The sequence below is a fragment of the Salvelinus namaycush genome, chromosome 12, assembly GCF_016432855.1.
Source record: "Salvelinus namaycush isolate Seneca chromosome 12, SaNama_1.0, whole genome shotgun sequence".
In the NCBI taxonomy this organism is placed as follows: Eukaryota; Metazoa; Chordata; class Actinopteri; order Salmoniformes; family Salmonidae; genus Salvelinus; species Salvelinus namaycush.
The window spans coordinates 7005580-7025576 of NC_052318.1; the positions used below are offsets into that span (position 1 = coordinate 7005580).

General features: G+C 43.3%; 1 protein-coding gene across 1 annotated transcript in view; it reads left to right on the plus strand.

Annotated features, from left to right (window-relative positions):
- The first annotated feature begins 1694 nt into the window (after positions 1–1694).
- Positions 1695–19997, plus strand: part of LOC120056439 (neuronal vesicle trafficking-associated protein 2-like) — a 35579-nt gene continuing 17276 nt past the window's right edge. Inside the window, exons 1-2 of the mRNA XM_039004598.1 lie at positions 1695–1823; positions 9566–9664. Coding sequence (XP_038860526.1) covers positions 1695–1823; positions 9566–9664 — 228 coding nt within the window. The remainder of the gene's footprint in view (positions 1824–9565; positions 9665–19997) is intronic.

Consider the following 19997-nt stretch of genomic DNA (forward strand, 5'->3'; position numbering starts at 1 on the left):
CAAGACTAATGTTAGCTGACATGGACTAATTGAGTTAACGTCAGTGACTGACATAACAAGACGAAAACTGCTGACACACTACCAAACTGCTGAAGCACTATGCAATTGTTAGTTGTGTCCTACTATCAATCCTAACTAAACAGTACATTGAGTTGTGGCCAATGACTGTTGAAGTGGCCGTTTATGTCTAGAAACGGCACTGACAATGTCCATTTGAATGTTATTTCTCCCATATTCTACTTAACTGCTCCTCAGTTCTACTTTTAACCAAGTGGGAATGTGGTAATTACCAGTTGCGAAGTCGTAAATACGAGATGTGTGCTTTCACGTTTTGAACTGGGAAATACCATCAAACATGGTGGTCATTAGAAGGTTTGTGAGTGTTTTGCTCTTTTTTTGTCGACGAAAAGTATATCTAGAGCTGCTTTCACTTTCTAAATCAAAAGGAAGATGAACAGAATCAATAAACTACTGCTGATGACGCCGCCATGCTTAATGTATTTTTTTGTTGACAAGTAACGTCAGAGAGGTGCAGGGGAGAACGGGGATGATAGATGAGTTTCCCACTTGTAATTATCAATTGAATTGGCGTTCAAGTGGATTTTCCCAGTCATATGCTGTTATTTACAAAGTTACGAGATGATGTGAAGGCAGTTTTATAGATGGCTATTTATTATGCAGAGGGAGAGATACAGACAGGCACAGTAAATGTTGGGCGGATTATTTACTGTAATCCGATTAGACATTTTTTTTTATATAATCCGGGTTGATTACAGTTACTTCAATTAGTTATCCCGAAACATGTAATCCGTTACTACCCAACGCTGCCGCACAGTTATAACTTCAGGTCTCTAGATGGCGATAAAGACTAAGAAAATACATCTGAGTGAGGTTTATGGTTTTATTCAAATCGGCCAAAACAAATGTGGGATTTCATTCAAAAATCCACCTAGTGGTGCCGTTTGCAAGTATAAAGTGAGGAGGCAGTGTTTGGGTTTGGGGGCTGGGTTGCCTATGGAATCTGCTAGTCTCTGCCTACTTTCTCGCATCAGCACCACTAAGCTTTGATTGCGTTTTAGCCCGGTCTGCCTGCATCTGCGTTCCTTGCCTCGCGTCTTTGATATTAGCCTACAACACAGCAGACGAAGAAACGAAAAGGATTTATAAAAGTGTGTCCATCGTAAGTAGATGTTTTTATTTGACATATTCTGTTTTTGGACGCTAAGGACGAGGTAGTCTAGGCTAGGTTACTGCAGGTGTAGCCCTATGAACAGCCCGATAACATAGTATGTATTTTGATGCCTGCTCCATGGCGTTGGAATAGGTGATTTTCCACCTTTTTTAAATGTAGAATATATTAATTTTGATAAATTAGATGGGGAAAATGATATCTCAAGTTAGCCTGCACACCCACATATTTAATTTATCAAATCTTTTGAATAATTAAACGGGTTTTCATAGCGTCTTATTAGCCTGTTACAATATTTGATGCTATTATGAAGTTAAAGTTGAAATCCAATGTAGGTCATTTAAATGTTTAAATAAACTTGGTTGGATTAAATAACAAACGTATCGATTTGCATGGTCAGTAGATGTTTAATGTTTGATAAATGAGACATGAACAATGAACTAACATCGTTTTTGTTATATTTACAGCATCTGCTTGAGAAGTGCACTATTTTCTATTAGTAAAGATGGTTAAACTGGGGAGCAATCTAGAAGACAAAGGCGCTAAACCGGTCAGTGTGGAGGATGGCTTCCAAAACGTGCCGCTTATCACCCCTCTGGACGTCGGTAACCTCCAGTATGGAGCCCCAGACAAGGTAAAATGGACTGTCTGTCTGCTCTGCTCTCCTCTCCGACTCACTCCTTGATTTATTGCCATTGCCATTACGTAATTGAACAGAAATCCCATCTTTCTGTCATCTCAATTGCCCTCTTGCTTCCTTTGTTTAAAGCACCTATTAAAGAAGCAGGTGTATAACTGGCATGTACATCATCCATTCAAGGAAGCCAGCAAACATGTAATCTCTAATTTACTTTGACAAGGGGGGTTTATTTTTTTGGGCCCAGCACTGACGACTTCTGCTGCTTATTACACAGAATGATGATGAATGAATCACTGAACTGAAGGTGTTAATATGATTGATATGAGTAATGATATTTGTAATTGTTTAATAATGCATATAATTGAATCTTACTTTGAAGGGATTTTCAATCATAACAGCTGATTGGCTAGTGTTCTCCATATGAACGCAGAAGTTCTTTCTTTCTTTCATAGGAGTGAAGGACAGGTCCTTTGTTGTGTTGTCACAAGGCATATCTGCTGATGTCATTTCATGCATGTTTTACTTCAGCAGGGAATGCTGATATTAATTTGACATTGAGGATGTAAAGAAATAACTGTCCTCTCCCTGTGATTTATTTGTCAGCTCCCAGCTGATCATGAGGCTGGCTCTTGGTTTATTTGATCGACAGCACAGCAGAGCCCGTGGCCCCATGCAGGCCGAGCCCGTCACTCTATAGTAACCATTAGGAGAAGAACCGTGACACTTTTGCAGAGTGGTGCTTCAGCCCTCGTCTTGTATTCTGCTGATGAAGGCACAATCTCTCAGTACACCTGCTAACTGGAGTGGCCTGTCACTCCACACAGACGTGCAGCATTACAAAAGAGCCCTGTGTCATATTTCACTAGGGGTGCAGGATCACAATAGCAGGTCCTGCCTCTCCTTCCACAACAGTGTTATAAAGGGAGACTCTGGGGAGACGGAGGATCCATTGGCCAGCATGGCAGACAAACACAGACAGACAGAACACCTTTATCTCTTTATCTGTCTGTCTATCCCATGCCCGCCCTAGGAGGAATTGGAGCACCATTCAGAATTTTCAATGCGTTGATTCATGCCTCTCAAGTGTCATATAAGATATACTATTCAGAGGGTCGGAATGGGTCAAGAGCAGTGCTATTGGACTGTGATTACGGGAACAGCTGCTTTAGAGAAAATGTCAAAATGGATAAGTACATAATTGCTGGTTGTTTGGAGATGGAGTTGTTGAAGTGGACTAGGTGCCATGCCAATATTTTTCCGAGGGTGGTTGGATAACTAGAAAAAATATGAAGGTTCTACTTTGCATACAGCCTTGGAAAATGCAGTTGAGTTATTTATTTTAATGGGAAATTATTGACATTTGAAACAATGTGTAGTGTAGGCTCATTTCATAATGTGTTTACAGTGGTCCTGTGTTTCCTGAACAGTGAAAATGACATGAAATGACATACGAGGGTTTGAATAGTCTTTGTTGTCTCTATGAAGAGTGGACATCAATGTCTCTCAGATTCCCCTCAAAGCGCTGTCATTCTAGTATCTAGTTCGTCCCTGACAGAGATTGAGAGGTGGTCTAGGCAGGCTCTCAGAGCTCTGGAGGGCAGTGGTGTGTGTAGACTAGACACAGTGTAGTCTTGTTCGGCTACAGATGATGCATAGCTGTGGGTACAGTTCACATTCTGCTGCATTCCCAAGATTCCATGTTCACCGTCTGGTTAAAAACCTCCCCAGCCTGAGGTGATGTTACCATGTTTTCTCAGAGATTCTTGGCTGTATGTTAAATGGAAATGTATTTTTATGGGGTGGATCAGCTTTAACATTGCAGATAGATTGCAGCTTCTATCAATGTAATTGTCTGCATAATTTGCAATCCACCATATATATTTTGTTTATAAATATAGATATTATTTTAAATATATTTGATATATTTTCCTTTATTATTTCCCCTAACCCTACCACCCCTCCCCTAATTGGAGTAAACTAATGGACAACAACACTTAGGCTTCTACTTCCAGTTCATACATACTAAATAACAGTGGAGGCTGCTGCGGGGAGGACGGCTCATAATAATGACTTGCTGGAACGGAGCGAATGGAATGGCATCAACCATATGGAAACCATGTGTTTGATGTATTTGATACCATTCCATCAATTCCGCTCCAGCCATTACCACAAGCCTGTTCTCCTCAATTAAGGTGCCACCAACTTCCTGTGCTATATACATTTTATGGATGCAGTATATTATACATTAGTTATCTTTTATTTGTTTTTAGTCCCACCCTTCAGCTCCCCTCAACCCCTCCCATCTATCTCTGAACATCATTTTATTTCTATTTGCCATATATTGTTCAACATTGTGAAACATTCTGTGATGTTTCACAAAAGTTCAGAACCTTTCTATTCTCATAGTTTCTACAGATTGTAAATTAAAGATACACATTTTAGGTAAGAAATTTAGGTAAAAAATTATATTATTGATCAATTGACTATGACTTTTCACATCACCCAGCAGTGCTATCTGCAGAGTTAGCTCCAGGTAAATGTTGCAATTCTTCAGCCATTGCTGAACCTGCGACCAAAAACAAGCTACATATGGACAATAACAAAAAAGAAAATCAAATGACTCTGTCTTTTCGTAGGAAAATGTCACTGTTTATCAGGTGAATATAAAACAATGACTGAAATAGATGGAAGAGAAAGTCAACCATGGCACCCTCTCTGGACATTATTACAGAGAGGCCAAGAGGTCTGAAGGGTATTTACACATTGTACCTTCAAACATAACTCTAAACACTGTGGGGTTGAGTCTATTCTGTCATCCTGTGTTGGAGGAGTTGCCAGGGAGCTACAGCTGTTGTTATCCCTCTAAGTCTAACCAGGGCTGGACAGGACTACACAGGGCTAGACAGGGCTAGACAGGGCTACACAGAGCTACACAGGGCTGGACAGGGCTACACAGTGTTACACAGGACTAGACAGGGCTACACAGGGCTAGACAGGGCTGGGCAGGGCTAGACAGGGCTGAACAGGGCTAGACAGGGCTAGACAGGGCTACACAGGGCTAGACAGGGCTGGACAGGGCTAGACATGGCTGAACAGGGCTAGACAGGGCTAGACAGGGTTGGACAGGGCTAGACAGGACTAGACAGGGCTACACAGGGCTAGACAGGGCTGGACAGGGCTAGACATGGCTGAACAGGGCTGGACAGGGCTAGACAGGGCTGGACAGGGTTACACAGGGCTAGACAGGGCTGGACAGGGCTACACAGGGTTACATAGGGCTGGACAGGGCTACACAGGGTTACACAGGGCTGGACAGGGCTACACAGGGCTAGACAGGGGAACAAACAGGCCAGGGAAACATAATTCTCTGTGGGTCAGTGCTGAGAGGAATTAGACCTGATCCCATCTGGACAGCCGGTGACGTGCCTGCAGGCCGCAGGGTCTCCAATATCTTGATTGGGTGGGAAACCAGCAGAGTAACTGAGCTGTGGAGTGTAATGAAGGGTGGTACATGTAGCACTTTGAATCAATCGTTTTCATAAGAATTCAGGCCCCAGGCCAAGCCTTTGATTGCACTTCTTTGAGAACAAGCTGCTGTTTTACAGGGTGAGTTGGATGACCCATCACTTGGCTCAAACATCTAAGAGCTTGTTGGTTATTGGATGAGGGATGCCATGTTGTGACTGTACAAGTGAGTCGTCTAATACTCACCTGGAGTTTCCTCTCAGAATAACTGCAGTGTTTCTTAGAAAAGTGTACACACCAAAGCATAAAGGAGAATCTAGCAGAATATGTAAAGACCATATTTGGGTCTTATTATCTTGGTAGGTTTATTATTTGGAGTTTCTTTGGAGTTTCACCTCCTAATTCCTTGTAGCAGTGATGCAGTCATTGATGTGCATTATTCATGTGTCTCAAATGGTAGCCTATTCCCTATTTGGTGCACTACTTTGACTAGGACCCTATTGCTAAAAGTAGTGCACTAAATAGGGAATAGGCTACCATTTGGGACTTATCCATAATGACATAAAATGGGATCCTGTTCTAGGATTAGACAACGATCTTTCTGTGATCTTATTATCAGTCTTTTGATGAAGGTAAATTATAATGCAAATACAGTCCGTTTGATTATCTGACTCAGTGGAGCTCCTAGGATGACCTACTGTACCCGGGGAACTGCATGTCCTCACCCAAGGGTAGCCTACATATTGCTTTTTCCCCATGAATGAGAAATGAAATGGCAGTGGTAATGATAACAGTGTCTCTAAAAAAGACAGAGAAGCATGGGGTGCAGACAGCCTGGTATTTCAGGGGGGAAATAAAATGTCAACATGATGGGGGAAGAAGTTAGAGAGGCTGTAATTGCAGAGTTCAGGGCAAGTAGCTGAGTCTCTTGGAGACTTCAGGACAATATAATGCCGTTAATTCCAGGTTGTGCTGTGGAGAGAGGAGGTACCAACGGTTTGTGGAAGGTGCAATTATTTTGGAAATGTATTACTTGATCCTATTATTGGAAGCGCTAGCACCATTCAGTTCCTGTAATTTGTCAAGTTAGAGAGGTCCAGGGGAAGATTGTCTGCAGATAGATATCTGAGAGGAACAGTACAGTCACAGTGGCCTGTAGCAGTGATAAGGAACCAGCAGTACAGTCACAGTGGCCTGTAGCAGTGATGAGGAACCAGCAGTACAGTCACAGTGGCCTGTAGCACTGATACGGAACCAGCAGTACAGTCACAGTGGCCTGTATCAGTGATAAGGAACCAGCAGTACAGTCACAGGGGCCTGTAGCAGTGATAAGGAAACAGCAGTACAGTCACAGTGGCCTGTAGCAGTGATAAGGAACCAGAAGTACAGTCACAGTGGCCTGTAGCAGTGATAAGGAAACAGCCGTACAGTCACAGTGGCCTGTAGCAGTGATAAGGAACCAGCAGTACAGTCACAGTGGCCTGTAGCAGTGATAAGGAACCAGCAGTACAGTCACAGTGCCCTGTAGCAGTGATACGGAACCATCAGTACAGTCACAGTGGCCTGTAGCAGTGATAAGGAACCAGCAGTACAGTCACAGTGCCCTGTAGCAGTGATAAGGAACCAGCAGTACAGTCACCGTGGCAGTGATAAGGAGCCAGCAGTACAGTCACAGTGGCCTGTAGCAGTGATAAGGAACCAGCAGTACAGTCACAGTGGCCTGTAGCAGTGATAAGGAACCAGCAGTACAGTCACAGTGGCCTGTAGCAGTGATAAGGAACCAGCAGTACAGTCACAGTGCCCTGTAGCAGTGATGATTGTCCCTAGAACAGGCACAGTGCCCTGTAGCAGTAATTGTCTCTAGAATTTCTAAGCAAACAGCTGGAGGCAGGGCTTTCTCCTATAGATCTCAATTTTTATGGAACGGTCTGCCTACCCATGTGAGAGACGCAGACTCGGTCTCAACCGTTAAGTCTTTACTGAAGACTTATCTCTTCAGTAGGTCATATGATTGAGTGTAGTCTGGCCCAAGAGAGTGAAGGTGAACGGAAAGGCTCTGGAGCAACGAACCGCCCTTGCTGTCTCTGCATGGCCGGTTCCCCTCTCTCCACTGGGATTCTCTGCCTCTAACCCTATTACAGGGGCTGAGTCACTGGCTTACTGGTGCTCTTTCATGCCGTCCCTAGGAGGGGTGCGTCACTTGAGTGGGTTGAGTTACTGACGTGATCTTCCTGTCTGGGTTGGCGCCCCCCCTTGGTTTGTGCTGTGGTGGAGATCTTTGTGGGCTATACTCGGCCTTGTCTCAGGATTGTAAGTTGGTGGTTGAAGATATCCCTCTAGTGGTGCGGGGGCTGTGCTTTGGCAAAGTGGGTGGGGTTATATCCTTCCTGTTTGGCCCTGTCCGGGGGTATCATCGGATGGGGCCACAGTGTCTCCTGACCCCTCCTGTCTCAGCCTCCAGTATTTATGCTGCATTAGTTTATGTGTCGGGGGGCTAGGGTCAGTTGGTTATATCTGGAGTACTTCTCCTGTCTTATCCGGTGTCCTGTGTGAATTTAAGTATGCTCTCTCTAATTCTCTCCTTCTCTCTTTCTTTCTCTCTCTCGGAGAACCTGAGCCCTAGGACCATACGTCAGGACTACCGGGCATGATGACTCCTTGCTGTCCCCAGTCCACCTGGCCTTGCTGCTGTTCCAGTTTCAACTGTTCTGCCTGCGGTTATGGAACCCCTACCTGTCCCAGACCTGCTGCTTTCAACTCTTAATGATCGGCTATGAAAAGCCAACTGACATTTATTCCTGATTATTATTTGACCATGCTTGTCATTTATGAACATTTTGAAAATCTTGCCTCTCTCTAATTCTCTCCTTCTCTCTTTCTTTCTCTCTCTCGGAGGACCTGAGCCCTAGGACCATACGTCAGGACTACCGGGCATGATGACTCCTTGCTGTCCCCAGTCCACCTGGCCTTGCTGCTATTCCAGTTTCAACTGTTCTGCCTGCGGTTATGGAACCCCTACCTGTCCCAGACCTGCTGTTTTCAACTCTTAATGATCGGCTATGAAAAGCCAACTGACATTTATTCCTGATTATTATTTGACCATGCTTGTCACTTATGAACATTTTGAACATCTTGGCCATGTTCTGTTATAATCTCCACCCGGCACAGCCAGAAGAGGACTGGCCACCCCTCATAGCCTGGTTCCTCTCTAGGTTTCTTCCTAGGTTTTGGCCTTTCTAGGGAGTTTTTCCTAGCCACCGTGCTTCTACACCTGCATTGCTTGCTGTTTGGGGTTTTAGGCTGGGTTTCTGTACAGCACTTCGAGATATTAGCTGATGTACGAAGGGCTATATAAAATAAACTCATTTGATTTGATTTGATGAGGAACCAGCAGTACAGTCACAGTGGCCTGTAGCAGTGATAAGGAACCAGCAGTACAGTCACAGTGGCCTGTAGCACTGATACGGAACCAGCAGTACAGTCACAGTGGCTTGTAGCAGTGATAAGGAAACAGCAGTACAGTCACAGTGGCCTGTAGCAGTGATAAGGAAACAGCAGTACAGTCACAGTGGCCTGTAGCAGTGATAAGGAAACAGCAGTACAATGTCCTCAATTCATCAGTCATTTAATGCAGAGTATACTTTCTGACAAAATCTTCAATGAGACTTTCATACAAGCAGCACAATGAGGCTCACGTGGATGTTTTTACATTTTTTAATTTAACCTTTATTTGACTAGGCAAGTCAGTTAAGAAGGTTGTGATACAGCCCGGGATCGAACCAGGGTCTGTAGTGACGCCTCTAGCAGTGAGATGCAGTGCCTTAAACCGCTGCGCCACTCGGGAGCACTCAGGATGTAATCACGTGCACATTTTTATCTCTCTCTCCCCCTCTGTGTTTTGACTGCTATTCTGAGCCAATTTCAGTGAGGAATGGCAGAGTGACATTACTGGGACAGGCCTCTGCTTACCCAACTCTCTGTTCCTCTACATCGTGTTAAAAGAGAGTGGATTGGTTCTGATTGGGGTGCATCATACAGGCCAGTGCCTAAAATAGCCAACCCCTGACAGTTGCTTGGCAGAGACAGAGACAGAGGTTAGAGTTTTTATGTTTCTCTCTCTGCCCTTGAATAGATAACACGGTGATGACATAAGAGTAAGACTGTGCGGTATGATGGCTCTGTCTAACTGAAGTCCAGCTAACCCCTAAGGGAATTGTTTTTTTGCTGTGTCACTGTAACTGACTGTGTTTTGTCCTCTCCTTTCTCTGTAGGTGGTGGTGAAGACACGGACTGAGTACCAGACGGACCAGAAGAAATCCAAGATGAAGGTGCCCAAGGTGGAGGAGTTTACCATCAGCTTCACTGACGGAGTGTCAGAGAGACTCAAGGTACTCTGAAAGTTAATTTCTTAATTCACTGAGACAGACCAACTCTTCCCTCAGCGCTAAGATGCTACTTTGCGACGTTGCTGCCTGCTAGCGTTGTTCATATTAGAATTCCACTCCTTTAAGCACATATAGTGTTCCTGAGGAGTTATCTTTGGGAATGCATCAACTTCACGGATGCAGATGTAAGTTCCTTAGGAGCTGTACAGGGAACACAATGGTAATTGGGTTGTCATGGTAGCCAGATCTCATGCATAAGCTCATGAGAATCTCTGTAATACTTAAGCTAGCAAGCTGAACGTCCGTGTGAATATAACAGTGTGTGATCCCCAGTACCTGAGGACATACTGGATGTTTCTTCTGGATTTATTACATATTATTAACATACAGAGTAGATACCCAGGTTGAAATTGAAATGGACCTGAAGTTTCTTATAGAGCAGCTCTGTCACTAACAGTGAGAGGAGACCCAGACCATAGAGTGAAATGGATTGACCTCATCCATAGTTAACACACGCTCTGCTTTCATTAGCCTCAATAGCAGTGGTCATTGTTCCCTCGGCACATCAAATCAATGGGCTGCAATTTCTTATACAGTCCTGAGAGTGAGGGCTAGGGCTGGGAATTTCCAGGGACCTCACAATATGATATTATCAATAGACGTAGGTGCCCATACAATATGTATTGCAATTCCCAGGATTCTATAGGTATTGTGATTCGATGCTGTGATTTTGTTGAGATTTGATGTTACAAACATATTCACCATATGTTCCGTGTGGCTCAATTGGTAGAGCATGGTGTTTGCAACACCAGGCTTGTGAGTTTGATTCCCATGGGGGACAAGTATGAAAATATATTGCTCTCACTACTGTAAGTCACTCTGGATAAGAGCATTAGCTAAATGTAATATTGTCACTATAAGTCTTCTGCAGAAAGAGAAAAGGAGTTTTGGTTAGTCATGGAAATAAAAGTATTTAAAACATTTTGGTTCACTATTTAAAAAGAAGATGGAGAACAAGCTATAAGATAAAAAATACCAGAGTTTTGGTGCCGGTACAGCCAACTAGCGCTAGCTAACTCTACCTAGCAAAAAACACAATATCTTCAGAAATAATATTGCGATATGTAACTGTAACGATTCCCCCCCCCCCCCCCCCCCCCCCATCACTTGTTTAGGGCTATTTTAGGTGCTGTTGAATTTTGATAGAAGAGAGGGTTCTGCAGAGTGTTTGACTATAATTATTGTGAGATGGAGTCTGGCAGTGAGGAAGGAGAGCAGAGAGAGGGGAAGTTTGGCTGTGCCGTTAAAGGTCATTTGAGGAGCCGGCAGAGGAAGAGAGAGACAATGAAATATTCAACACAAACAGAGGCTGTGAAGCTTGTCTGAGTGGGGTTGTGACTGACTGAGAGGAGGATCTCTTCTGCCTTGCTCCCTTTGTGGCAGAGTGGAGAGGCTTGATCGACCATGCCTGGCATTCCCTCCCACAGCTGGGAGATGAGATGGAGGTATTTGACCTGGAAACAAGGAGGGCCTTCTCTTGCAGACTGCACGGCGCAATGCGCTATCACCTTCTGTTTGGTGGAGGGGAATTCAAATGAGAGACTTTCTTATAACTCAGTCTGATTGGTGTGCCGTAGGATCTTTTTGGGGGGCTGGCTGCCTTGCGTGACTGATTGAGCTGAATGAGCAGTGGTGTATTCTGACTATCCTCCCAGCCTAGCGCTGACTGGGGAGAAAGAGACGGATCTGTGTAGGAAGCTCACACATCGTCTCTCCATAGCAGATTGTGTTGATGGATGAAGCGCTCAGAGTATATATGCCTCACCTCCCTGCGATTGCTCCCAGTTGAGTTGAGCACGGCCAAATTCCCCATAGTTACTTTATCCGGGAAAAGGGGCAGGAACGTCTTCCTTCATTAAACACAAAACAAAAGAAGACTGAGGTCTCTTGGTATCTGATGCAGCAAAGCGTAACATATTAACATATCATGTCGAAATAAAAGGGGGCATTAGGAGGACTCAATTAAAGTGGGGAGGGGGATGGAGGGACGGGTTTCAAGCTGTCTGCTGGGGCTCGGAGGGCAGGTTGTGGCTGGCTCTCTCATTCTCTGCAAGCAGGGAGGCAGGATGTTTGACCACACACTGCATGCCAAGTGGCTCACACAGCATGCCAAGTAGCTCACACAGCATGCCAAGTGGCTCACACAGCATGCCAAGTGGCTCACACAGCATGCCAAGTGGCTCACACAGCATGCCAAGTGGCTCACACAGCATGCCAAGTGGCTCACACAGCATGCCAAGTGGCTCACACATCATGCCAAGTAGCTCACACAGCATACCACGTGGCTCACACAGCATGCCAAGTGGCGCACACAGCAGCAGCAGTAGTAGTAGTAGTAGTAGTAGTAGCAGCAGCAGCAGCAGCAGCAGCGGTAGTAGTAGTAGTAGTAGTAGTAGCAGCAGCAGCAGCAGCAGCAGCAGCAGCAGCAGCATCGGTAGTAGTAGTAGTAGTAGTAGCAGCAGTAGTAGTAGTAGTGGTAGCCTAGTAGTAGTAGTAGTAGCAGTAGCAGTAGTAGTAGTAGTAGTAGTAGCAGTAGCAGCAGCAGCAGCAGCAGTAGTAGCCACGTCCAGTGTCCTGTCCACACATCATATAGCGAGAGAGCCTCTCATCCAAAGCAATTATCATATAATTATCTTAACTTACTTAGTTTTTTTCTGTTGGGGAAAAAAAGGCCTGTCGCAAGCAACACAAGCAACGCCTCACTCCACTGAAGGAGAAGTTGGAGATGATTGATGTTCTAAGTACATATGTGACCTAAAGAGTTGTTTCAGTTGGATGAGTAATGCTGCCATACAGAATGTTCAGAGTGTATGGTTATTATGTGCTAGTCATTTATGAGTTCAGAAATATGCACACACACACACACACGCACGTGAACATACACACACGCACAAACACATGCTCACACGCACACACATGCGCATACGAACACACACACGCTCACACACACACAAAGGAAAATTGGTTTACCTGTAACAATAGCTTATAAATACTCCATTTAAACGGGAATCAATTCTCAATTGCGATACGGTTCTAGAAACATAAAGCCCTTTACTTTCATATACATCAAAATAATCGCAAACTTTTCAGACAGCACGTTTCAGAGACAGCGCGTTTCAGTGACAGCACGTTTCAGAGACAGCGCGTTTCAGAGACAGCACGTTTCAGTGACAGCACGTTTCAGAGAGAGCACGTTTCAGAGATAGCACGTTTCAGAGACAGCACGTTTCAGTGACAGCACGTTTCAGAGACAGCACGTTTCAGAGACAGCACGTTTCAGAGACAGCATGTTTCAAAGACAGCACATTTCAGTGACAGCACGTTTCAGAGACAGCACGTTTCAGAGACAGCATGTTTCAGTGACAGCACATTTCAGTGACAGCACGTTTCAGAGACAGCACGTTTCAGTGACAGCAAGTTTCTGGAAGACTTCTTCTGTTACACACAGGTGTTCGGAGCATGCTAGATAGCTAATTAGTATAGGTGGTCCCTCCATCTGCAGTCTGTCTTCTGTAAACACGCGCTGTAACATGGAGATGTGGCCATGTGGGAACACTAACGCAAACCCTATAAAGGTGTGTATCCATTTCTCGCTGATATGAAAGGTAAGGTCCTTATGCTTAACGCCTTTGTCAAATGACAATGACTCTTATGTGTAATGTAATGAAATGGAACTGAGAGTCATGAACAATGGCTAACTCTCCCTGTTTGCACATGAGTATAGAGAAAATAAAATGAAAGAGCAGGGAGCTGAGCTGAGACGGCTCTCTCTCTGTCAAGGGACTCAGCAGAATGAGAATGAAGGGCAGGTGCTGGCTGGGTGTCTCCACATATCCAAAACATTGCCTGTGAGCATCAGAGGTGAACCAGTTGCATACACACCCCGAGCAAGACATTCATCAGCATTTCTCAATGGACAAATTTACTCCATTGAGTCAAAAAAACTTCTGATTCCAGGAGGACCATGAGCTGTTGCTATCAATAAGGTGTCTGATTCATCATTTTCACCTCGAATAGAAGTAGAGGGACTTTTGTCAGAGGTTGCTTGTTGTGAGCACTGAGGGAACTTTATGCACTTGGCCAGATGATTCTGCATCTTTGTTGCATTCTTCACATAAGATTTGGCACAGTATTTGCAAATGTGCATAGCTTTTCCTTCTACATTAGCTGCAGTGAAATGTCTCCACACATCAGATAGTGCCCTTGGCATTTTCCTGTAAAGAGTTTTTTTAAATTTGAAAAAATAAATAAATACAATTCCATGTACAGATAAATAGTTAAGCAATTAGATTAAACAACTCCTTTGTAAGATATATGTTTTAATATGAAACATGTATGGAAACAGGTGAATTAACACTCCTCAGTTAGCAGGCAAGCTAAAACCCACATGGTAGCAAAAACTAACTAGCAGAAATTGTTAACAAGTTAGAAATGATTTAAACACACTTTGCTGTAGGGTACTATTTACTAGTTAGCAAAAAATCATGAATGTCATATAAAATATATTCACCTCACCCAGTATTGTAATCAAAACTTACCAGAACGCATGTAGTACTTGGCTCAGACAGTGTAGTAGTGTGGGAGCAATAGCATCTCATTAGTGTGCAAGATCTTGAGAATCAGCTGTACATGTGATGGAAGAGTGCACTGCACATGTGATGGAAGAATCCACTGTGCGTGCAGAGGGTTGCAATTCCATTGAATTGGGGATAGTTTCACCAAAATATGCCACAAGACCTAGAATTGCCTTATGTGTATCCCACAAAAAAGGCTCAATGTTATAAGCTAACTTTTTTGATGAATTTCAGCAAAATTCCCCAAATTCCAGGGCTTAACTTCCCGTGGAAAATGTCTGGAAAAATTCTGGAAATTTACCGGAAAGTTTCCAACCCTTTGCAACCCTAATAGAGAGTAGAGAGTAGTAGACAGTATAGAGTAGTAGAGAGTATAGAGTAGTAGAGAGTAAACGAGAGTATAGAGTAGTAGAGAGTATAGAGTAGTAGAGAGTATAGAGTAGTAGAGAGTAGAGAGTAGTAGAGCGTATAGAGTAGAGAGTAGTAGAGAGTATAGAGTAGTAGGTAGTAGAGAGTAGTAGAGAGTAGAGAGTAGTAGAGAGTATAGAGTAGTAGAGAGTAGTAGAGAGTATATATTAGTAGAGAGTATAGAGGAGTAGAGAGTAGAGAGTAGTAGAGAGTAGAGAGTAGTAGAGAGTAGAGAGGAGTAGAGAGTATATATTAGTAGAGAGTATAGAGTAGTAGAGAGTAGAGAGTAGTAGAGAGTATAGAGTAGTAGGTAGTAGAGAGGAGTAGAGAGTATATATTAGTAGAGAGTATAGAGTAGTAGAGAGTAGTAGAGAGTATAGAGTAGAGAGTAGTAGAGAGTATAGAGTAGTAGAGAGTAGAGAGTAGTAGAGAGTATATAGTAGTAGAGATAGTAGAGAGTAGTAGAGCGTATAGAGTAGAGAGTAGTAGAGAGTATAGAGTAGTAGGTAGTAGAGAGTAGTAGAGAGTAGAGAGTATAGAGTAGTAGAGAGTAGAGATAGTAGAGAGTATAGAGTAGAGAGTAGTAAAGAGTATAGAGTAGTAGGTAGTAGAGAGTATTAGAGAGTATATAGTAGTAGATAGTATAGAGTAGAAGAGCGTATAGAGTAGTAGAGAGTATATAGTAGTATAGAGTAGTAGAGAGTAGAGAGTAGTAGAGAGTATATAGTAGCAGTGAGTAGTAGAGCGTATAGAGTAGTAGAGAGTAGAGAGTATAGAGTAGAAGAGAGTATAGAGTAGTAGAGAGTATAGAGTAGTAGAGAGGAGTAGAGAGTATTAGAGAGTATATAGTAGTATAGAGTAGAGAGTGTAGAGTAGAATAGAGTATAAAGTAGTATAGAGTAGTAGAGAGTAGAGAGTAGTAGATAGTTTTAGAGAGTATAGAGTAGTAGAGAGTAGAGAGTTTAGAGTAGAAGAGAGTATAGAGTAGTAGAGAGTAGAAGAGAGTATGGAGTAGTAGAGAGTATAGAGTAGTAGAGAGTAGCAGAGAGTATAGAGTAGGAGTGAGTATAGAGTAGTAGAGAGTAGAAGAGAGTAGTAGAGAGTAGAAAAGCATATGGAGTAGTAGAGAGTATAGAGTAGAAGAGCATATGGAGTAGTAGAGAGTATAGAGTAGCAGAGCGTATAGAGTAGCAGCAAGTATAGAGTAGTAGAGAGTAGAGAGTAGTAGAAAGTATAGTAGTAGAGAGTATAGAGTAGTAGAGTTTAGAGTAGTAGAGTTTAGAGTAGTAGAGAGTATAGAGCAGGAGAAAGTATAGTAGTAGAGCGTTTTAGAGAGTATATAGTAGAGAGTTTAGAGTAGTCGAGAGAAGAGAGTAGTATAGAGTAGAGGAGAGTAGAGAGTAATAGAGAGTAGAGAGTAGTATAGAGTATTAGAGAGTAGAGAGGAGTAGAGAGGAGTAGAGAATAGAGAGGAGTAGAGAATAGAGAGTAGTAGAGAGGAGTAGAGAGGAGTAGAGAGTATATATTAGTAGAGAGTAGAGAGTAGTAGAGAGGAGTAGAGAATAGAGAGTAGTAGAGAGGAGTAGAGAATGGAGACTAGTAGAGAGGAGTAGAGAATAGAGAGTAGTAGAGAGGAGTAGAGAGTAGTAGAGAGTAGTAGAGAGGAGTAGAGAGTATATATTAGTAGAGAGTAGAGAGTATATATTAGTAGAGAGTAGAGAGTAGTAGAGAGGAGTAGAGAGGAGTAGAGAGTATATATTAGCAGAGAGTAGAGAGTAGAGAGGAGTAGAGAGTATATATTAGTAGAGAGTAGAGAGTAGTAGAGAGTAGAGAGTAGTAGAGAGTAGAGAGTTGTAGAGCGTATATATTAGTAGAGAGTAGTAGAGAGTAGAGAGGAGTAGAGAGGAGTAGAGAGTATATATTAGTAGAGAGTAGAGAGTAGTAGAGAGTAGAGAGTAGTAGAGAGGAGTAGAGAATATATATTAGTAGAGAGTAGAGAGTAGTAGAGAGGAGTAGAGAGTAGAGAGGAGTAGAGAGTATATATTAGTAGAGAGTAGAGAGTTGTAGAGAGTAGTAGAGAGGAGTAGAGAGTATATATTAGTAGAGAGTAGAGAGTAGTAGAGAGTAGTAGAGAGTAGAGAGTAGAGAGTAGTAGAGAGGAGTAGAGAGTAGAGAGTAGTAGAGAGGAGTAGAGAGTATATATTAGTAGAGAGTAGAGAGTAGTATAGAGTAGTAGAGATTAGAGAGTAGTAGAGAGTAGAGAGTTGTAGAGAGTATATATTAGTAGAGAGTAGAGAGGAGTAGAGAGGAGTAGAGAGTATATATTAGTAGAGAGTAGAGAGTAGTAGAGAGTAGAGAGTAGTAGAGAGGAGTAGAGAATATATATTAGTAGAGAGTAGAGAGTAGAGAGTAGAGAGGAGTAGAGAGGAGTAGAGAGTATATATTAGTAGAGAGTAGAGAGTAGTAGAGAGTAGAGAGTTGTAGAGAGTAGTAGAGAGGAGTAGAGAGTATATATTAGTAGAGAGTAGTAGAGAGGAGTAGAGAGTAGAGAGGAGTAGAGAGGAGTAGAGAGTATATATTAGTAGAGAGTAGAGAGTAGTAGAGAGTAGTAGAGAGTAGAGAGTAGTAGAGAGGAGTAGAGAGTATATATTAGTAGAGAGTAGAGAGTAGTAGAGAGTAGAGAGTAGTAGAGAGTAGAGACAACCCATTTTCCAGTTTGTGAGGCATCACATTGATTTACATGGCTTCTCTGTGGAACTGTACATTTGTAAATATGTTAAAACTATCATTTCTAGACTCGATTTCCACCTAGAGGCTTTTCTCCCCGGCTTTGTCACACAACTGAGGCAAGTCAATGGCCAGTATGGATCAGCCTGTTCTGTGACAGTTAGTCCTCCAGTCAGGAGCTAGGTTGTGGCCTGAGGCCAGCAGCAATCCTCCTCCTGACTATAATTAATGACCAGACTCTCATCTGTCACTTGCGCCATCCGTGTTTCTAAAGTGCCAGTAAATACAAACTCAGTCACTCAGTCACTCAGTCACTCACTCACTCACTCACTCACTCACTCACTCACTCACTCACTCAGTCAGTCAGTCAGTCAGTCAGTCAGTCAGTCAGTCAGTCAGTCAGTCAGTCAGTCAGTCAGTCAGTCAGTCAGTCAGTCACTCACTCACTCACTCACTCACTCACTCACTCACTCACTCACTCACTCACTCACTCACTCACTCACTCACTCACTCACTCACTCACTCACTCACTCACTCACTCACTCACTCACTCACTCACTCACTCACTCACTCACTCACTCACCTTGGAGCCATAGAAACACTGCCAGGTCCTAGTGCTAGGCAATTAGAGACGCCTCCCTGGTGAACGCTGGCCATTGATTGGTTGGATTAATCAGCCATGTTGTTCCTGGGCAGCCCTGACCCCCCCAGCCCAGTTAGCGGCCAGTGATGCTGACTGACTGCCTGACTGCCTGCCTGTCAGTGCTACGATGATCGATCGCTTCCAGTTATTCCGATTACAGCTGGGTCCTCCTCCACCCTCTCTGGGATAGAGAATCTATCAACATGGCATCGCATGGGGAGGTTCAACTTTGAATGGTTAGGAGGCATTGCATGATAGCTAAGATTGAACATGTGAAGATACTGTTACAATTAATTAGTTTACCCAATATTGCCACTACCCCTCCACATGTACAAATAGATACACGCAATGGGTTATGTGGGCTACAGATGGGAAATACTATATGTTAATTTATTACTGCTATTCACTGTTCCATTGGACCAAAAGGAACAACAAAAGACGGTTGGTAGTTTGTGCCAAAGGAGTAATTTATTTTTGTGATTTGTCATTTCAAAAAGGACAGCATATTCAAGCTGCCGCGGGGGCCAAGGGTTTTTGTGTGAGCAATGCAGGAGATCATTTATAGCAGCAGCTGGCTTTTCCTCTGTTCTAACAGGGATTAACTCTCAGCTGCCTCCAATACCGCACAATTATTACATCTGGTTACAGAGCTCATGTTAAATCCTCAACTTTCTCCCTAATGATGTGTTCTGTATAATGTTTCAGGAAAAGTTCAATTATTCGCCAATTTACTTTCTGTAATCTGGTTTTCAAGAGTAACAGGTTTACTACACCACTCGCGTCGCGTGCGCGAGCGTTGCAAAATACATTTAGAAATCTATATTATTCAATTATTGTACCAACACTGCTCGCGCACACCAACGAGCGTCTGCGTTTCCAAGGGGTAAAATAGAAGTCAGTTCTATGTGTGACGCGGATCGCGCTGCAAGTCCCGCCTCTCCCATCTCCTCATTGGTTTATAGAAACAGGTACCCACATGCCATCTCCTCATTGGTTATACCCATGTGGGTGACTGAAAGACGAATGAAGTCAGTGGCGGTAAGGCACGTAATTTATGAAAGTTTCCAATTGCAATATAAAGTCCAGAGAAGAAAAGGCCTGGAAGGAGGAAAGATGACTAGAAACGATTCGGTTGACCGTTTTATGTGTGGATTAATTGTCGGAGTCGAGGAACTTGTTCATTTCAGGTAAAATAACAACTCAATGTTTATATCCCAGGACAAATTAGCTAGCAACAGTAAGATATCTAAATGGGACAAATTAGCTAGCAAGTGCAAGCTAGCTAGCTAAATTGCCATAAATGTTTAATGCTTTTCAACCTGTCCCCAAATTAATGTATTTGGTTTAGAGTTTGTTTTGATATTTTAACCTGCGTGTTGTGATCACGTTTGGTGTGGGGGGACAAAATACATTTATGCACGATGGCGTACGATGGCGCACGCACGCAGCTGGTTTGGGTTCCGTGTAACACTCCCCGCGGAAATGATTTGATCATTTGATTTGTGGGGATGTGGAAATAGGGACACGCTGTCATTGAGGAGGTAGCATAAGGATATGTTATTGTAATTCAGGCTGAAGTGTCCCAGTCCTTGTTTCTGGTTTGTGTGGCTCTGACACTTTCCATGAGCACTTTATATGTTGTGAAGTCATGATGACAGTGGGATTCTAATTGACTGCTGTGTTCTGTCAGAACCCTCTCCTCCATCTCTGGCCCGGTGAGCTTGGGGAGCAATTTGTTTCTATGTGTCTGTTTCTTTCCTCTCTCTCTCTCTCGGCCAGGCAGGCAGGGCCCACAGAGGGCCCCCTTCATCTCCTCATCAAGCTGCTCCGAACTCTCCACATCCAGCAGCACCTAGCTTCACATAATAAGGTGTGATTGTGAGGCGCTGGAGACTGACTGACAGGA